Source organism: Dunckerocampus dactyliophorus, chromosome 2 (genome assembly GCF_027744805.1).
Source record: "Dunckerocampus dactyliophorus isolate RoL2022-P2 chromosome 2, RoL_Ddac_1.1, whole genome shotgun sequence".
NCBI classification, from domain to species: Eukaryota; Metazoa; Chordata; class Actinopteri; order Syngnathiformes; family Syngnathidae; genus Dunckerocampus; species Dunckerocampus dactyliophorus.
In genome coordinates this window covers 40,325,132-40,342,460 of record NC_072820.1, presented here as the reverse complement: position 1 = coordinate 40,342,460, position 17,329 = coordinate 40,325,132, and the positions used below count along the sequence as shown (strand labels likewise).

At 40.2% G+C, this 17,329-nt stretch overlaps 1 protein-coding gene across 5 annotated transcripts in view; it reads right to left on the bottom strand.

Moving 5' to 3' along the window:
- shisa8b (shisa family member 8b) overlaps positions 1-17,329 on the bottom strand; it is a 49,910-nt gene that overhangs the window by 8,597 nt on the left and 23,984 nt on the right. For 2 of the 5 annotated variants that reach the window (XM_054763263.1, XM_054763281.1), the window contains exons 3-4: positions 16,743-16,894; positions 4,533-4,646 (exon numbers count right to left, since the gene is read on the bottom strand). In XM_054763263.1, coding sequence (XP_054619238.1) covers positions 4,533-4,646; positions 16,743-16,894 — 266 coding nt within the window. The remainder of the gene's footprint in view (positions 1-4,532; positions 4,647-16,742; positions 16,895-17,329) is intronic. The other 3 variants (XM_054763273.1, XM_054763290.1, XM_054763300.1) reach the window with 3 other exon arrangements.

Genomic DNA, 17,329 nt, shown 5'->3' with positions numbered 1-17,329 from the left:
GTTGCTTGGGGTCACGCAAGACACAGCGGGACCAAATAATGCCACGACTGCTTCACGGATGCAGGAAGTGGTGGTGACAATGCATACCAATGCAGGAACAATGCACGTCCTATGTTGTACACTAGATGTACATGTAAACAGTACTTGACAAGTAAGCAAGTCATGTGGCTTTTTGTGCCAATTCGCACCATTTTCGGTCACAAATTTCATCCCTCACGAGTAACTTATGCGCAAACGGAAGGCAAACGGTGCTGCAAACGCTGTTCAGGCAAAACCTCTAAAAGGTTGCGCATAGCCATGGCGAATTGCGGAACAACGTGGAGGCAAAATTTGTGCAAGTGTCAAGGTGGCATTACTTAAACGAATCCTGGTAGGTTGCAATCCCAGCAATTGCCTTGCTGATTTTTATGTAATAATGACAGCATCTCTAGAAATAACTTCCACTTTATGGACAAAATATATATATAAAAAAAGATTGCAGTCTCGATTCACACAAATGTGATGTCATTTTTAAATATTGACATTTTATTTTGTTTCACTTAGCTTAGCAAGCTGCATCATAAACAAACACTGCCGTTTTACTCAAGGAGTCACGCTGCAATTTCGTTAGCATGGCGGCCGACACTTCTTCCTCACTCTCCCCGTCCCCAAGTGAGCCTCACTGGCCGGGCTCTACTGGCCAGCAAGGCGTGCTGGCTATCATTCACCACCTCCCAGGAGGAGCAATCGCATGAATTCATTGACTTTTCTTTTGACTTGTGTTGTCTGACTTGTTTAACGTGCATGTATTGTGGAGTGAGCAAGCATGCCATGTTTTTGACTTGATGGATTATTTTGTCTATTTATTAATTTCTATTTAAAAAAAAAAGCCCCCAGTCAACTATCCTTCATTATTCACATTTTTTGCAGAACCGTGCAGCCCTACTCCAGAGCCACCACACAACACTTTCAGATTGTTTGTACTTTGTACTCATTTTCTTGACTATGAGTGTGTAAACAAAGTGCAGCAATGACTGGCACTGATAACTGAATATAATGTTTAATCCATTATGTGTTTATCCTAAACCTGTCATTGCTTTGTCAGCAATACCAGCCTGATCCAGGACAACATATCAAGACTTTTCAACAAAACAACTGAAATAAGTTAGTATGACACGCATTAGCATAATTCATCTTTGCTCTGCTGCTCAAGGACAGTAGTTAGATAATGTAATGAAGGGACAGAAACTGAGAAGTGCAATGGCGATGACGGAAATAAAGGTATGTGTGCCACAATGTGGTAATGTGGCAATGCTGGTTTATAAATACTCTCGCCCAGAGTCCTTTGTGTGCATGTTTATGTATTTGTCATGGGATGGCATGAACGTCAAAGAGATTTATATAAACCAACACTAAGGTTATTGCTTCAAGCTTTCTGGCCATGTGAACTGCAACCTTTCTTTTTATGAGTTTTTATCTATGTACAAATCTCATCAAAAGTCATTAAAAGAAATTCAGAATGCCTTTTTTGCTAATAAAGTATGAAAAAAAACTATCCATCTCAAACAATTTGCCTTTGGCTGGGGATTGTTTGCTTCTAATGGCGTGCTTCAGGATGGATGGAGTTTTGTGGATTGTAATTCCCGCCCAAGGACAACAAGGAGTTTTTGCATAGATGGCCTTTAGCCAATGTGAGACTTCCTGCGCAAACACCTGGCTTGTAGGGTCTGACAGGTTTTTAACACGATATTGTAGCTGTTAAGTGTAGGGCCTACACTTACCAGCTACAACATTGTATACGCCTGCATAATTTAATGAGATACATTACAAGAGCTGTGACAAACATTAAAAAGATGCTTTTGTACAGGTCAGTCTACACAACTGTAAAATAAACACAGCCCTTACATTGGATCTCATTCGATTGTGCTGGTGTACCTAATGCATTTTTTTTTAGTAAGAAAACAATCACGAAGCACACAATGACAGTACTTGTGGATATTGTATCTTCGATATGTTTCAGAGTCATGAAAGGATGAGAGTGTTGTGTTCCTTTTAAAATGTTTTGTTCTTTCCCATGTCAGACTTACTGCAACTACCAAAAAGTGTTTTATTTGATGTGCTCTATTCTTAATAATGAATTCATGGTTGCTACTGCAAATGTGCACATTTTTTCCCAGGCTTTTCTTGTTGGAAGAAGGAAAAAATGAATGGCATTGTGATAATGCATTTAAGATGTTTTGGAGCTATAGCCAGTGATTCCTAACCACTGTGCTGTGGCATATTAGTGTGTGAGAGATTATCAGGTGTGCTGCAGGCAATGATCCAATTTCACTTAATAGGATAGTTAGGATTTTTTGACATGACGTTGTATGACATCCCCATCAGCGGTGTAGTGCATCAACAGCGAGCATATTCGTTCGTGTCGAGCGATTTGTGAGGTCTGATTTTTTTCGAGTGGGCATTTTTGTGATGCAATGCATTAATCTTTTGAACGCATATTGTTTTGAGAAGCCAATGTCCTTACTTGTGAAACCCCAGCGACTACCTGGAACTGTGTTCTTCATCACCGTACTCTAACCAGAACTGGACTGGGGATGTCATACAACATCATGTCAAAAAATCCCAACTATCCCTTTAATTGTTCTGAGAATGGGGCGGCACAGTCAGTAGATCTGGGTTTGTATCGCCGTTGGACGGGGGGTGTCACTTCACTCACTTCACGAGACGATACGAGAGTTTAACGTTACTTTTAAGAAAAGTACAATGAAAAAATATCCAAAAATATATGACCATATATTGCACTACTGGATCTACTAATTTAATTTCTACCACGTTACACTCTTCTGCACTCTGTGTGTAGCCAAGACAAGACTGTATGCTTGACAAAAGGGCTCACTCCGTTCATGCTGTTGTTCTACGGAACAAACGCACCAAGGTGCTGAAACCAATGCACAGTGAATCCTCTTCCTGCCTGTTTGGAGGCGGGAAACAGACACGCATGCACATGGCAATATATTGAAGCCGGCAAAATGATCAAGTTCATTCAAATGTATTGTGTGATTAATTTATGTGTTTATGAGGGATGCTCCGATCAGGGTTTTACGCTGCTGATACCGATACCGATCATCCATGAGTGAAATTGTCTGATACCGATTATCCATGAGTGAATTTGTCCGATACCGATACTGATCACATAGATTAAGTGTACATTTTAAAATTTACCTTGGCTATAATCAGGAGTCACCATCGTTTTTTTCTTGTGAGAGCTACTTTTCCAAAATGAAAATGGCCAAGAGCTACTCATTTTTGCAGGATTTATTTTCATCCACAACTCACATTTTGTATTTCAGAATGCATTTCTTTCTAGTGTTCTCACATTATTAACTGAAAACATGAATGAGAAGCAGGCTTGAAGGCGCCTCATGTGGTCGTGGGGGGCTCACTGGTGCTCGCGGGCACCACGTTGGTGACGCCTCGGCTATATGATATGAAAGGGCAACCATAAAATGTCGACAAAAATATATTTGGCTTACTTTTTCAAAATCCCTGGTGAAACTTACAGGATCTTTGTTTATCTATCTATGCCAGCTACGTATAGTCACAGGGAGAACGATTCTTCCAAACATTCTTCCACTAGATGGCAGAAAGTACAGAATTAACCTGTGTATCCACCTTTCACCATTCATACAACAGACTAAATCATCAGACGTGAGATTTTTCGAATGTGAAATGTGTGCTCTTTAAAGGTTGGGAACCACTGAGCTATACTACGTATGTTGTAGCATGAGTGAGGGTATAACAGGCATACCTTATGAAGCTACAGTACTAGTATAGTGCATGTACATTGTTTTGCTGGCTTACCCTTACGTTTAGATTAGGGATGTCCGATATTATCAGCCGACCAATATCACCGGAAATAGCGAATCAAACCGTAATAGTTATTTTCTGCCAACAATGATATCAATGTGTAAACTGCACCGTGCTCCCCAGAGCAACTAGCTCAGCATTTTGGTGGTCTGGATTGAGTTCTAAGTTTCACCTTCGGATTGTAAACATGCAATTTACGATGACTGAAAACGTTTTGCGATTTGCACGTCATGTCACTCCACCTAAATAGTAGCGCTGGTCACTAATGAGAAATAGCTACTGCTGCAGGTGCTTTTCAGTGACCGCAAAGCAGCTGCACAAAACAGGAAACAACATGAAAACTAAGAAAAAAAACAAATTAAAGTCCAACCTGTCAACTGCTGGTTATGCGAGGGGGGAGTAAGGCGCCTTCCTTCAATATTTCTAATCTAATATGGCACATGAAACATGCATATTATAATTGCGCTGTTCTTGGCAAGGTAGTATTATACAGTAGCAGTACACGTCTTGGCCAGGCAAACTGTACCGCAATGCCCAGCAGCAGCGCTTTTTAAGATCAACTCTCAATTTGCCACCAGGCAAAGACACCAAGACGTTAGCTGGCTGCCCTTGTGCTGCCAACCTGCTCTACACAAAAGGTTAATGTGTCAGCTGCATTTAGGGTCACGGTGCGTCTTACAACTTACCCACGGCTTTGAGGGAGGTGTACTTGTTGAGTCCCACTGTGCTGTGGTTGCTGTGAGAGTGAGGAAGGCCTGGTCCAAATTGGCCGTGCGCAGAGTTATTTAGATGGTACTGCTCTGGTGGCACACAGAAAAGAGGGACAGTGTTGATTACACTTAGTCACTGAGTTAGAGACTCCTTATGGATGCTTGTATCCACAATAGCACGCCGCTGTTACCAATAATGTAATGTAAAACGTTGGACAAAATATGCTTTTTGACATTATGCTTGCTATGATAGAATCTGCTTGTTTTTGGATGACACAATGTTCAGCTTTTCTTTATCCCAAATTGGCCATTTATAGCATGGAATGCGCAGAATGAGGCTATTCAACCGGATTCCGTGGTAGTGGATTATTCTGTATACATCATGGAGGCAGCTTGAAAACCCTGTCCCAACAGCATTTGTGCTCCTGGTTTTGTTCACATGTATCGCTGGTTTCTCGCCCACCTTCTAATCCACCTGTCACCTGTCTGCAGCTCTTCCCACCAGTTATTTTGCTGTACGCCTTCTTGTCTACTTGCGGATCAGCTTGTTGTTCCCATCACCTCTCTCCTTGCTCATTCTGCCATTGCTTATCTGTTGTGTTCAGCCTTGTTTTGCACACTAAGCTTTAAAGCCTTGTTTCACTGTTTCTGGAACTAACTTTACCAGCTGCTTTTTGCTTGGAAGAAGGCATTACTCTAAAAAAACTCTGGTTCACTGCTGTTCATGGTTGATTGTCCACCTTTAATGGTGGTTTCCATTGAGATAAACACGTCATTGCTGTAACACTAATCTGTGTTTGAGCAGGATATCTCTCCATTCATATGGGAAGCTTTGCAGATTTATACTCCAACCACTTTTAACTCAAACTGAAAAACTTCTTTCATTAGGAAGGGACATTAGGAATTCCGGTTTAGGACAGTGTGGGACAAAAGCCCCGACCCTGACAGCCAGTCAGTCCCCTGCCAAATGAACTGAGGTTGATGAACAATGGGGGAAACTAGCTGGGAGAGTAAAGCCCTGGTTATTAGCATTAATGAAGTCCACTGATGCAGCCAACGCACTTGATGTCAGCCTCGGGGATGCATGCAGCACACACACGCACCACACGGCAGCCTTTTAAGTTCATTTTGGGGAGAAAGCAACCAAATCAGTGGCATTTAGAAAGACCACAATGTCTTTAACCCATAAAATGCACGTGTCAGTGTCTGTCTGAGTCACAGGTTTGATTTTTTTTATTATTGTGTGCTTATCTGGCTGATTTTGCATGCTCAACTTGAGCGCTGCATCAGAGACAGAAGATCTCATCGCGTCAATGACTGGCCGTAAAGAACAATAGATGGCGAAACTTCGGAATACTGATCTCTTGTCACACACACCGCAAAGAGACAGTGAGAGTCACTTGTGGTTAGAGTGATGAACAGAGAAGGAGAGAGGCGGGGGAAGGCTGGATGTTCTGGTGAAATAAATTACAGATTAATGTGGAAGTCACTTTGGCTTCACGTCTTTACCTTCGAAGCTCACACATTGGTTTAAGCTGATTACCCGGTGAGATGCTTCGTATGAGTGTATGTGCTCCAACACAGAAAAAATCCTCGAGGGTATAATCCAGTGACCTCTCAGCATGTGACATATGGATTATAAGGAAAGAGTCCCTCTTCATCGTCTTCATTGTCAGTGCAAAAATGTTTTCAATATGTAGTATTAATAACAGGAAATATGCAGTACTCTGGAGAAACTGATAGCCATTACGTGACCTCAAAGATAAATATAAAACCGCTACTAACAAGATGGCCTAATCCTCCCCCTCTTCCTCCTAACATGGAAATGCAAAGATGCATACTGTAATTTAAGACCTTTGTATGTTTGTCTGTATCTGTATCCACCAGTGGTGTGCCATCAGGGCCAGCAAAACAATCTCTGCTGGCCTCAGAAGCACTGACTGTCTCTTGGCTGCACTGCTTCCGGTACGTGAATGTTTTTTTTTTGTCCATTCGGATTTCACCTTTCATGTGTTGCCATGTCAATCCGATCTGCCCAGGGCATTCAGAATCAGTAGTGCTGGCCCATGTTATTTAAACATTATTAGCAATGGGGCCGTTTCTTTAACCAACCAGATTTCAGATTCGCCTCACAGAAGTGCTGCATGAGCAGCGCTTAACTAATCCTGTTCCGACAAAAAGAAAGAAGACAGATACTGTGTGTATTGATTTTATTTCATTTTTTAAATGTTTTTGTCATGTTAATAGATAAATATTCATTCTGAACTTGCTTGAGGTTTGTTTTTGTTTTGATGTATTGGAAGATAAAGGGTTAACTGGGTTTGTTACTTTAGTAATAGTGGTATTCATCCACAATTCTGGAATGCCAGGCATTTTTATATTGCGTTTTTGTATATTGTTCATAGTTTGTATAATTATGACGTGATAGTGGTTTGAAGAGGTGGATTGGGTTGCTTAAGTCCCCACTGAAGGCCCAGAACCTTTAAGATTGGAAGGTCCTGTCAAAAACCTCCCATAGTGCAAGAAATTGCCTGCAACCTCTGGCCTCAGCATCGCGTGTCACAGGTGTCACAGGTACCTATGTACAGTATGTGTGTGCATGCAAGCCAATAAATAAAATAGTAACTGAGGGAATTGGGATGCGCTGGTTTAGGGTTGTGGATTGTAAGGCTCTGCGCTTGCACATATTAATTTCTCCATTAAGAGAATCTCGACATTGGGAGCTTTTAAACACGGACCAAGAGGGCAAAAACGCTGATTAATGAGTTACGTAATAACTTATCTCCCATGCAGTGACTAATGCAGGCAGCAGCTAATTAAGGTGTGCAAGGAAAGACAAGCCTCATGAAGAACATGAGTGCAGCGTTGCTATTGTGAGCGGCATTACCATGTTGACACTACAAACATTACTGAGCTTGTTGTTGTTTTAATGACCCTTTTCGCAGCGTTCAGCATTTCGCATTCTTCATTCGCATGAACTTGCTGAGTTTTTCCCCTCATAGTTCTGTCGACAGTACAAACACAAATAAAGGCATTCCGGAATATTTTTTTTTCACTTTTGTCAGCCTCAGTGGAGGTTTGGGCTCTCTTGAGTGACATTCTAGCTATACAGTGGAATTCGCTTATGGCACCAACTCGCCTATGTCGAACAACTCGAGCCCTGGTCCGCCGTGTTCTCCTTTTTATTAAAAAGTTCCTGCGTAAGTCGACGTTGACATACATGGGCAACTGCTTTTTTTTTGTCCTATTGTCAAATACCTTAGTGTTGCTAAACCACAAAATGGCTGTTTAGCTACACAGCGACTTCCTGTTCAGTGCAAAGTAAGCTTATCCGGCATTCACATAGATTTTACACCCATTTATTTATTGTTAGCCACCAGAAGAAAGATTTGCACATGTACGAAAGCTTATTGTGAATTTAGTCGAGACACAGAACAAAATTACTGGCACTGCTCCGTTAGATTAGAATTAGGGATGTCAAAAATAGCGCGTTAGCGGCGGTGCCTAATGTATCTCATGAATTATGTGAAACATTTTTAGTGTAATTAAGGCGTGCGCATCATGTCAAGCAACACCTCTCTGTTATGACGGCAGACGGAGGCACAGTGTAGCTCCCCCACACAGTCACACAGAGTTTGATGCTCTTTTATAACTTCATTGTGATGTGAACACGTCAACAGCGGTGCAAATGCAACACATTATATGTACCTTCAACACATAAACACGTCTCTAGTGCTCTCAGCATCGGAACAACGCTTGCTCATTGTCACTGGACGACCGCAAGATGCATTCAAACGTCTTTATTTTGTGTGTAGGTGTGGGCTAAATAAACAGAACGACAAAGAAAAACACAAAGTAGATATTCTCATCACTCACTAGCGTAACTTTTACTGCGGAAGTACAATTTGCTGAATTTAAGTATGCTCAGAAATTCCCAAAAAATACATGTACAGCACACTCAAAACGTCATCTAAAATGACGTGGTGTCTTTGCACGCAACCCCTCATTGCTCATAACATGGTTAAAGTGTGATTCAAATGATCTGCTAAGAAACGAGTGTTAAGCAAATATATTTTCAGATGCATACTATCTTTTAGCTTGATATAAATGTTCAGTTCATTTGGTGCCGTTTATACATACATATAACATATATATATAATCCTGTCCTGTCATTTAACTTTCTGTTCGTAAAATACAGCAGAAATTGGCATATTTCACGTTTGTACATAATTGCCTAATGGTGATTACCACAAATCCCAGTGTATAATACGCACCCATTAAATGTAGAAGAAAAAACTGTCACATAGCTCTTTATTTGACTGGAGCCAATCATGAGCTATGAAAAAAACTCACCACGAGTTTGTCAACCCATTGGAAATTGCAGGAGGTGATTACTCAATATAACAGTCTGACTCACGGTGTCATTTTACAAAGAACTCTAAACTCATCACACAGCAGCTTAACACTCAAAAGGTGTACCTAAGAAATATACAAACAAGTACCAATACAAGTTTAAAATAAAAAAATGCATTATGCAACTTGTATTGGTACTTGTTTGTATATTTATTGGTATACTTCCCAACCTGCCTCCCACTTAGCTTGTGCTCTCGCTATTGTGTATCTGTTCCTGTTTTCGTAGTGAATATTTTTCTGCTTGGATTTTCCAGCTCAGTGTGCTACTGCTACTGTTAATTACCTGCTTGGTCCCCAGCAGTGTTCTCAGTTCACTGCTAGTGCGTATGTGTTTTTCCTGCAGCACGTTTAGCTTGCAGTGATTTTTGTTACCCTTTTTCTGTGGCTCTGCCCTGTCTTTTTGTTCCTGGACTGTACCTTTTTGTACCACCTGTGTTTTCCTTTTTCCTCCTCGGAGGTCACATTTTTAATAAACCCTTTTGTTACCTCAGCCGTTGTGTTCCTCTCTGCATCTTGGGGTCTGATTGCTTTACCACACCAGCGTGTGACATTGACAAGCTTGTCGTGACTGGCTCCCGCCTGCTACCGTTTCCTCACTGACTCGCGAGCGGTACAGTATTGAAAGGATTAGTAGTAGTTCTGAAGTAAAGGAGATGTCACGAGAATAGAATTTTTACATAAATTAGCTGCACTGCTGTATAAGCTGCAGGTGTCAAAGTTTAAGAAAAAAGTAGAGGCTTATACACTGGAAATTATGGTAAATGATGAATTAATTTGAAATTAAATTAATTTAAAAACTTAATTTGGTTAAAATTGTTCATCATTTGACAGCCCTAATTATGATCTAAAATTTTGTAATGTTGGTTGACTGATGATGAGGCACGATGCGCACAAATCAGCCTCTGATTTGCATCTACAAAACAGCACGGTCTACCAAGACACACCCCATGTCATGACGCAATCCGTACCGGAAGCACAATTGTCTCAGGTTTGAAGGGTGCCTTTTCCAGACGGCATGTGTCAGCTCCTTCCAAAGATGCTCAATAGGATTTAAGGTCAGGGCTCATAGAAGGCAACCTTAGAATAGTCCAGTGTTGCCCTCTGAGTCGTTCTTGGGTGTTTTTAGCTGTGTTTTGGGTCATTGTCCTGTTGCAAGACCCATGACCTGTGACTGACACCAAGCTTTCTGACACAGGCCAACACATTTCTCTCTAGAATCCTTTGATCGTCTTGAGATTTTGTTGTACCCTCCTGCACAGATTCAAGACACCCTGTTTCAGATGCAGCAAAGCAGCCCCAGAACATAACAGATCCTCCTTTCAGTTTCACAGCAAGGACAGTGTTCTTTTCTTGATCTGTTTCATTTATTCATCTGTGAACATAGAGCTGATGTGCCTTTTCTGGGCTCTTTTGTTACCATTCGTATTATCGGTCTCTTTGATTTGTCATCAATTTTCCTCCTGCGGCCACGTCCAGGGAGGTTGGCTACAGTCCCATGGATCTTACATTTCTGAATAATATGTGCAACTGTTGTCACAGGAACATCAAGCTGCTTGGAGATGGTCTTATAGCCTTTACCTTGAACATGCTTGTCGATCATATTCTTTCTAATCTCCTGAGATGATTTTTTCTTTGCTTCCTCTGGTCCATGTTGAGTGTAGTACACACCACGTCACCAAACAGCACAGTGACTGACTGTAGTCCTGTCTATAGGCCCACTGACTGATTACAAGGTTGTAAATACCTGTGAGTGGACACACTTTGAATTATGGTAACATGTCCCTTTGGTCATTATTTTCAGTCTTTTCTAGAGGTACCATCATTTTTGTCCAGACCTGTTTCATGAGTTTATTTTTTTTCAATAATTCTGTTGAAGCATGGTTCAAAAGCAATGTCTGACGTTCATTGGTTACATTTCATAGAATTTTTATTTATTATTACTTTTTTCAGATTCAAGTTATTTCTGTGACCATTGTGAGTTTTTCTTTCATTGAACTAATGTTACCAACAATTTTGTCCACGTGTGTACTTCACGCCCCCAACTTCCAAAAAAAGTTAAGATTGGAGAAATTACAACTCACTCAATCATTTTTTTCTTATATCATATCCATGGTGGAAGTGGATAAATTGTAAGCCCTCGTTTCTCGCATCCATCAATTATTTCAGGTTTTTTCGCCATTGAAAAAAAGCATTTGCTAGCATGGTATGTTTGGATGGATGGTATTTCTTTGTTTAGAAAAAAAAGCTCTAGCTGAATCCTCAATTTTAATTCATCATTGCAATTATCACAGCATTTTATGTGTTGTTTTATTGGATTTATTTATTACAGTATATCTATATTATACATAACCGGATATGACGTTTATGTCTGCGGCGCATCTACGCATTGCATACGTTTTTACGTAACTCAGTCTCGGTGAATAAAGACGATAGAAACATCCGCATGCTAAGTATTTTAATAAGAGTCTCTAATAAAATAACCCCCTGATATATATATGAAGTATGGTTATTAACCATTTATGTTCTTACATTTAACAAATAATAATAACTACCACAGCACGTGACATCACAGAAGCGCTGTTGTAAAAATTTGCGAATGGAGGAAGTGACGTAGGCCTCACGCATGCACACAACTGATCAGGTTTTCGGTACGGATTGCATAATGACACCCCACTCTTCTTCTCTCTTGGATTAACAAGCAGGCAAATTCCCCCTGTAGCCCAACCCCTGAATCACATCTCAGAACAATACACCGTGCTGTACTCCCATTGCTACCATAGAATTAACATGTGCACAAATGGAGGAAAAACGTGTCAACAAACTGCCATAGATTCAAAATCCTTTATTATGACCCATTCTCATTAAGTCTCTGGCTAAAGTCAGAGGTGAAAGTACAAGTAATGCCTAGTTTCGGTTTCAATTTCAATTTTTGGGAAATTGAATCTGGACTAACAATGTTTTTAAGTTGTTTCAGTCCCCGAGGAACATTTTCTGATGTAAATTTGATGCTTTTAATGCTAATTCCATTGTTCAGAAGGAGATTCTCAGGTGGTGAATTGATGCAGAGTTTATTTTAAAGCAGGTGCTGTGCAAGCCTTCACATGCACACATGCGATTAGCCTGCAGTTTGTGCTGGTGCGCTATTGTGAGCGCTTACGGCCGTGAAAGAAAGCGATGAAGGACATCTTCAGCGTGTTTCTTAATGTTGTATTTTTTTGTGTGTGTGTTTGTGTGTGTGTGGACTGAGACATAAAAGAATTTTAAGTGCCGCAGGGAAAGGGAAAGGGGAAAAAAAAAAATCTGAGGATGTGTGTGTAGAAATATGTAAAATTATAGCAAGATATTTTATGTAGTGGGAGAAATTTGAAACACACGAATGCAAGATTTTACCACCCCCATATACTTGATAGAGGTGGTGGGGGGGCACATTCACACAGAGATAATTAGTTTACAAGAATAAGTTGTTTTCCTTGTTAGGACTCCACACAGGAGTTGGGAGTGTGGACAGACTTTTGGTAGACGAGAGGCCAATGAGCAGCCCTACTTAACCGCTGGGGTTTAAGGTTCAAACTAAGGTGAAAAGTGTGTATCGATGATGTGATGCGCTGCTCCACTCAGTCACGTTGCTTCTGCAGTCGTGTTCATTAAATAGGTCAGCGTTTTTTTTTTTTTTTTTTTTTTTTTGCTTCCAGCTTTCTTTCTGCAATGAGTCATGTCTGCTGGAGAATTTTGGACCACATTTTTGCTGCCTTTCCTCGCTTTTCGCTGAAAAGACTTTTTAAACTTCTTTTACTCTAACCTATAAAGGGGATGTCAGACGCAGATAGACCTTTTAACATTTGCTTCCCAACAGTTTAAACATGCTCAATTGCTTTGTGTGTGTGTGTGTGTGTGTGTGTGTGTGTGTGTATGTGTATGTGTGTAATCAACATTATTTTTTTTCCCCCCAGAGGCCCTCTGCTGTCTTTTCTACTCTGGAAAAACCAATACGGTTCAGCTGTTTTTAGCCCGTGCAATCTATCCGGTGTTCCACTTTGTTTCAGGGTTCAATTAACATATGCATGCACTGTTTCAACTTAAAGGGACTGTATGCAGCAGGTTGCTCCAGCTGCCTAGAGGGCGCCAACATTCAAACGTACTGAAAGCATTATACCCTGCAACTTCCTGCTTTGAGTACGATGACATAAAACCCGCACGCGCACTGGTGGTGTTTGTTGGCAGCTAATGATAGCAATTTGGCAAAGTTTAGCTACTGACGTTAGCTGTCATTGAGGGTATAGCCTGTTGTACACATGAATAGAAATTGCCGGTCGCTTCTCTGAGGCTGCTTTTGTGTGAGTACACGCCACGGACATGTACATGAGTTATTTTATTTGGGGCAGAACGAAAAAGTGGAACAATTTTTTTGCAGTTCAATTTGTAATTGTGGAAAATATAGACATTTAACATGTACAATTCGCTCTTCTAAACCAATATTGGTAATATATGCTAGCATAGGTTGTGTTTTTATATTTTTGGGTTAGTGAGTTGCATACAGTCTCTTTAACTTTAAAATACATCTTAGGTGGACTTAGTACAAAAAGTACAAATCAAGTGAAAAAGAATGACTCTCTCTCTTGTTTATGGCATTAAAAATGCAAAAAAAAATTACAAAATTACAAAAAAAAAGTGTGTTGTCTATAGCAGTGCGACTGCACTGACAGTTCTCCAACACTGCAAGCTACCACCATAATTAACATATCCTTAAATGAATACCCCTCTGTGTACCTCATGTTGTGGATGATAATGATACCCATTCCAAAGATATCATTTCCACAGTTTTTTTTTTAGAACCCGTTTTAGAAAAGTAAATACATCCGTGCTGCAACTGTCAGTGTGTTAGTGCTGCGGATTGAACCCGACGAAATGCAAAATCCACTGTTCTACAGCAGTGGTCCCCAACCCCAAATGGGTCATTTGGTACCGGGCCGCACAGAAAGAAAAAATAACTTCCATTATTTTTGGTTTTATTTTGAAAAGTGGCCAGATTCTCTCTGTTACATCCGTCTCACTTGACGCATGTCCATTGTGCGTTTGCTAACTTTATCTCATGCCGCACAGATAGACTACTACTGTATTTTTACCATTTTTCTTTCACCTCATATTTGGTGTCAAATGCTGATATACTATGTGGGAATGCATAAAGGTACGTTTTGATGACTTATTGAGTGCTAATGTGCACATTTGTCTCAAGTTAATTCATGCTAGCGCATTCATCTCTCTGGAAAAACTTTACTGGTGGATGGTGGGTCGGCATTCATTTTGTGCTTTTAATTTGATGTTATTCATGTCTTAGTTTTACATAATACATTATAAATAAGATAAATTAGATCGCTATAATGTACGACACCCCCCGGTCCGCGAGAGATTTGTGGGAACACAAGCCGGTCCGTGGGTCAAAAAAGGTTGGGGAACACTGTTCTACAGTACAGGCCAAAAGTTTGGACACACCGCGTTTTCTTTATTTTCATGACTATTTCCATTGTAGATTCTCACTGAGGCATCAAAACTACGAAGGAACACACGTGGAATTATGTACTTAACAAAAAAGTGTGAAATAACTCTAAATATGTCTTATATTTTCGATTCCTCAAAGTAGCCACCCTTTGCTTTCTTGATAGCGCTGCAAACCCTTGGTGTTCTCTCAGTGAGCTTCATCAGGTAGTCACCTGTAATGGCTTTCACGTCACAGGTGTGCCGTTTCAGGGTTACTTAGTGGAATTTCTTGTCTTATTAATGGGGTTTCGGACCATCAGGTGTGTTGTGTGTTTCCAAACCTTTGGCCTGTACTGTATCTTCATCACTATTTACCATCAGATTAATAAACATGATGTTTAAACCTATCTGGACCCTCTCGGCATCTGGCTCTACAATAAGCTTTTTAAGTGTAAATAATCAGTCTGTAACGTCATTAGCAGTTAGTAAAATTCTCCTTACTAAAAGTTTTCAAGCTGCAGGGGCCCTATTGTATCAGACATGCCCCCTCGCTCTTCCATACCTCACATGTGCACAAACACATGCATGTTCACATGATCACTTGGAGGCACACCAGTGGGAAAAAAAAACAACACAAAACAAAGACAACACATGCATTTTAATCTATAAACTGGGAAGTGGCATGTACCTGATTCATGTGTATTGTATGCACGCTGCCGTGCACAATATAGCATACGCTGCCTAAAGGGGTGCAGCCTGCTTACATTAACATAGTAATTAGAGAGTGTGTGTTGTAGTCCCGCAATGTTGCACGTGCAACAAGCACGTGTTCTACTTACAGTTAAAGATGCTCTCTGGTTGACTCCCCTCTCACTGTCCTCTCTCTTCCATCCTACCTGGCCACATCTTGTCGTGTAAACCCAAATGTTTAGTAGTTGGTAATGCACTCATTTATGCGCGCCAGTACTATTTGTCCATCTGTGCAGCTGGATTAACTGCCACATAGTCATGGGACTATGGGCAAAGTGCATAGACTGATGACATGTGTGGCTGGAAGGTAAAGAGAATAAAAGGCCTCTGGGAGTAAGTGACAGACTTTGACTCCCTCGCTCACTTGTGTGTAAATACTGTATATGCAGTACATGTGTTGTATAGCTGCAAGGAAAAAAAGTTATATGGAGTTACTTCATGCATTGGAATGCAATAGAATGGCCTGGCATCGTGTGACGTACACAGATCATGTGCGTTCTAAAAGGGCAACAGAAAAATGTGTGTAGGCTAAAATGGCATGAAACAAGCAAAACAGAGGTGTCCAAAGTGCGCCCTGCTGGCGATTTGTGGCTCATGGCTGTTTTTTTATAGGATCGCAGCACATTCAAAAAAAATGTTTTAACAAGAAAACTAAAAAATAACAACAACAATACCAAAAATGGAAAAATGTGCAGTAATATTGCAAGAATAAAGTCAAAATGTTAAGAGAAAAAAGTTGTAATCTAACATGAATTTTATGGGAATAATGTCATCATATTATGAGGAAAAATAACGTTATTTTAGTAACATCAAGTTGAAGTACTAAAGTAAATAAAAAAAAAAAGTCATAATATTTTGAAAAATAAACAAAATAAAGTTACAATATTATGGGAATAAAGTCAAAATATTAGACATGAGAAGAAAATTTACAAGAAGAAACAACAGCAGAAATGGAAACAAAAACAGCTGTAAAGAATAAACTCGTATTCATAAGGGGAACAATAACATCATTTTAGTAGCATAGAATTGAACCATTAAAGAAAAAAAATGTAAGTCATAATATTAGGAGAAACAAAACAAAAAAAGTTGTAATATTTGGAAAATTAGGTTGGGAAAAAAGTTGCAATATTATGGGAATAAAGTCAAAAGATAATGCGACTAAAGTCATAATATGCTAAAAAGAAAATTTACAATGATTATTTAAGACAAAAGTTGACATTTTTGGAAAAAAAAAAATCATGCCATTCCGTTCATACAGATAATGCACTTTTTCAACTACATCACAAAGCTGAGATGCAGTTTTTTCTTAAAACATATACAGTACAATTAGTATATGTACATGTGGTGCTGTTGTTCATTTTTCACTATGTGGCACTCGCTGGAAAACGTTTGGCCACCCCTGTTTGAGTAGAATCGTACATACAAAAATACTCTACATGCTCAATTACTGGTACATGTTTCTGCTCCTTGGACATGGCTGGAATTGTTGCCTGTTAACCTGTGTGTGTGTGTGCGTGTGTGTGTGTGTGTGTCTCCCTCTTAGCTCACCGCTCCTGCTGCGATGCATCCTGGCTGAGACGCCGTTAGCTCTCCCTCCATTGGGCGAACTGGTCACAGCATTTTCCACTGTGCTCACCTCTCCTCCCTGTTGCTTTAGAAGGTCAGTCAGTGTCCTGGGTGGCAACACATGATATAAAAGTCTTGCTTTTCATTAATATGCACCAGAGGTGTACATACATACAGTACATTCTGCTGTAAAACATGCCTGAAAAAAGTCCATGTCCCAATTATTGGCCTTTGTAAACCAAGCTAAAATCGGTCTTTTAGACCCCATAATCTAGCCACCTCCCAGGTGTGGCATATCAACATGCTGATGAGACAGCATGATTATTGCACAGGTGTGCCTTAGATGGGCCACAATAAAATGTCAGAGGTGGGAGCAAGTCAGTGTTTTGCAAGTCTCAAGTCTTTAATCTCAAGTCTCGAGTCAAGTCTCAAGGAAAGCCGTGCGAGTCTAATTCAAGTCTCAAGTCATGACAAGAGAGGTTGACTCAAGTCTGAAGTCATAGGCTTGAGATTTTCATTCTAACCATGTAACTATTACATTTGACACACACACAATGGGGCAAAAAAGT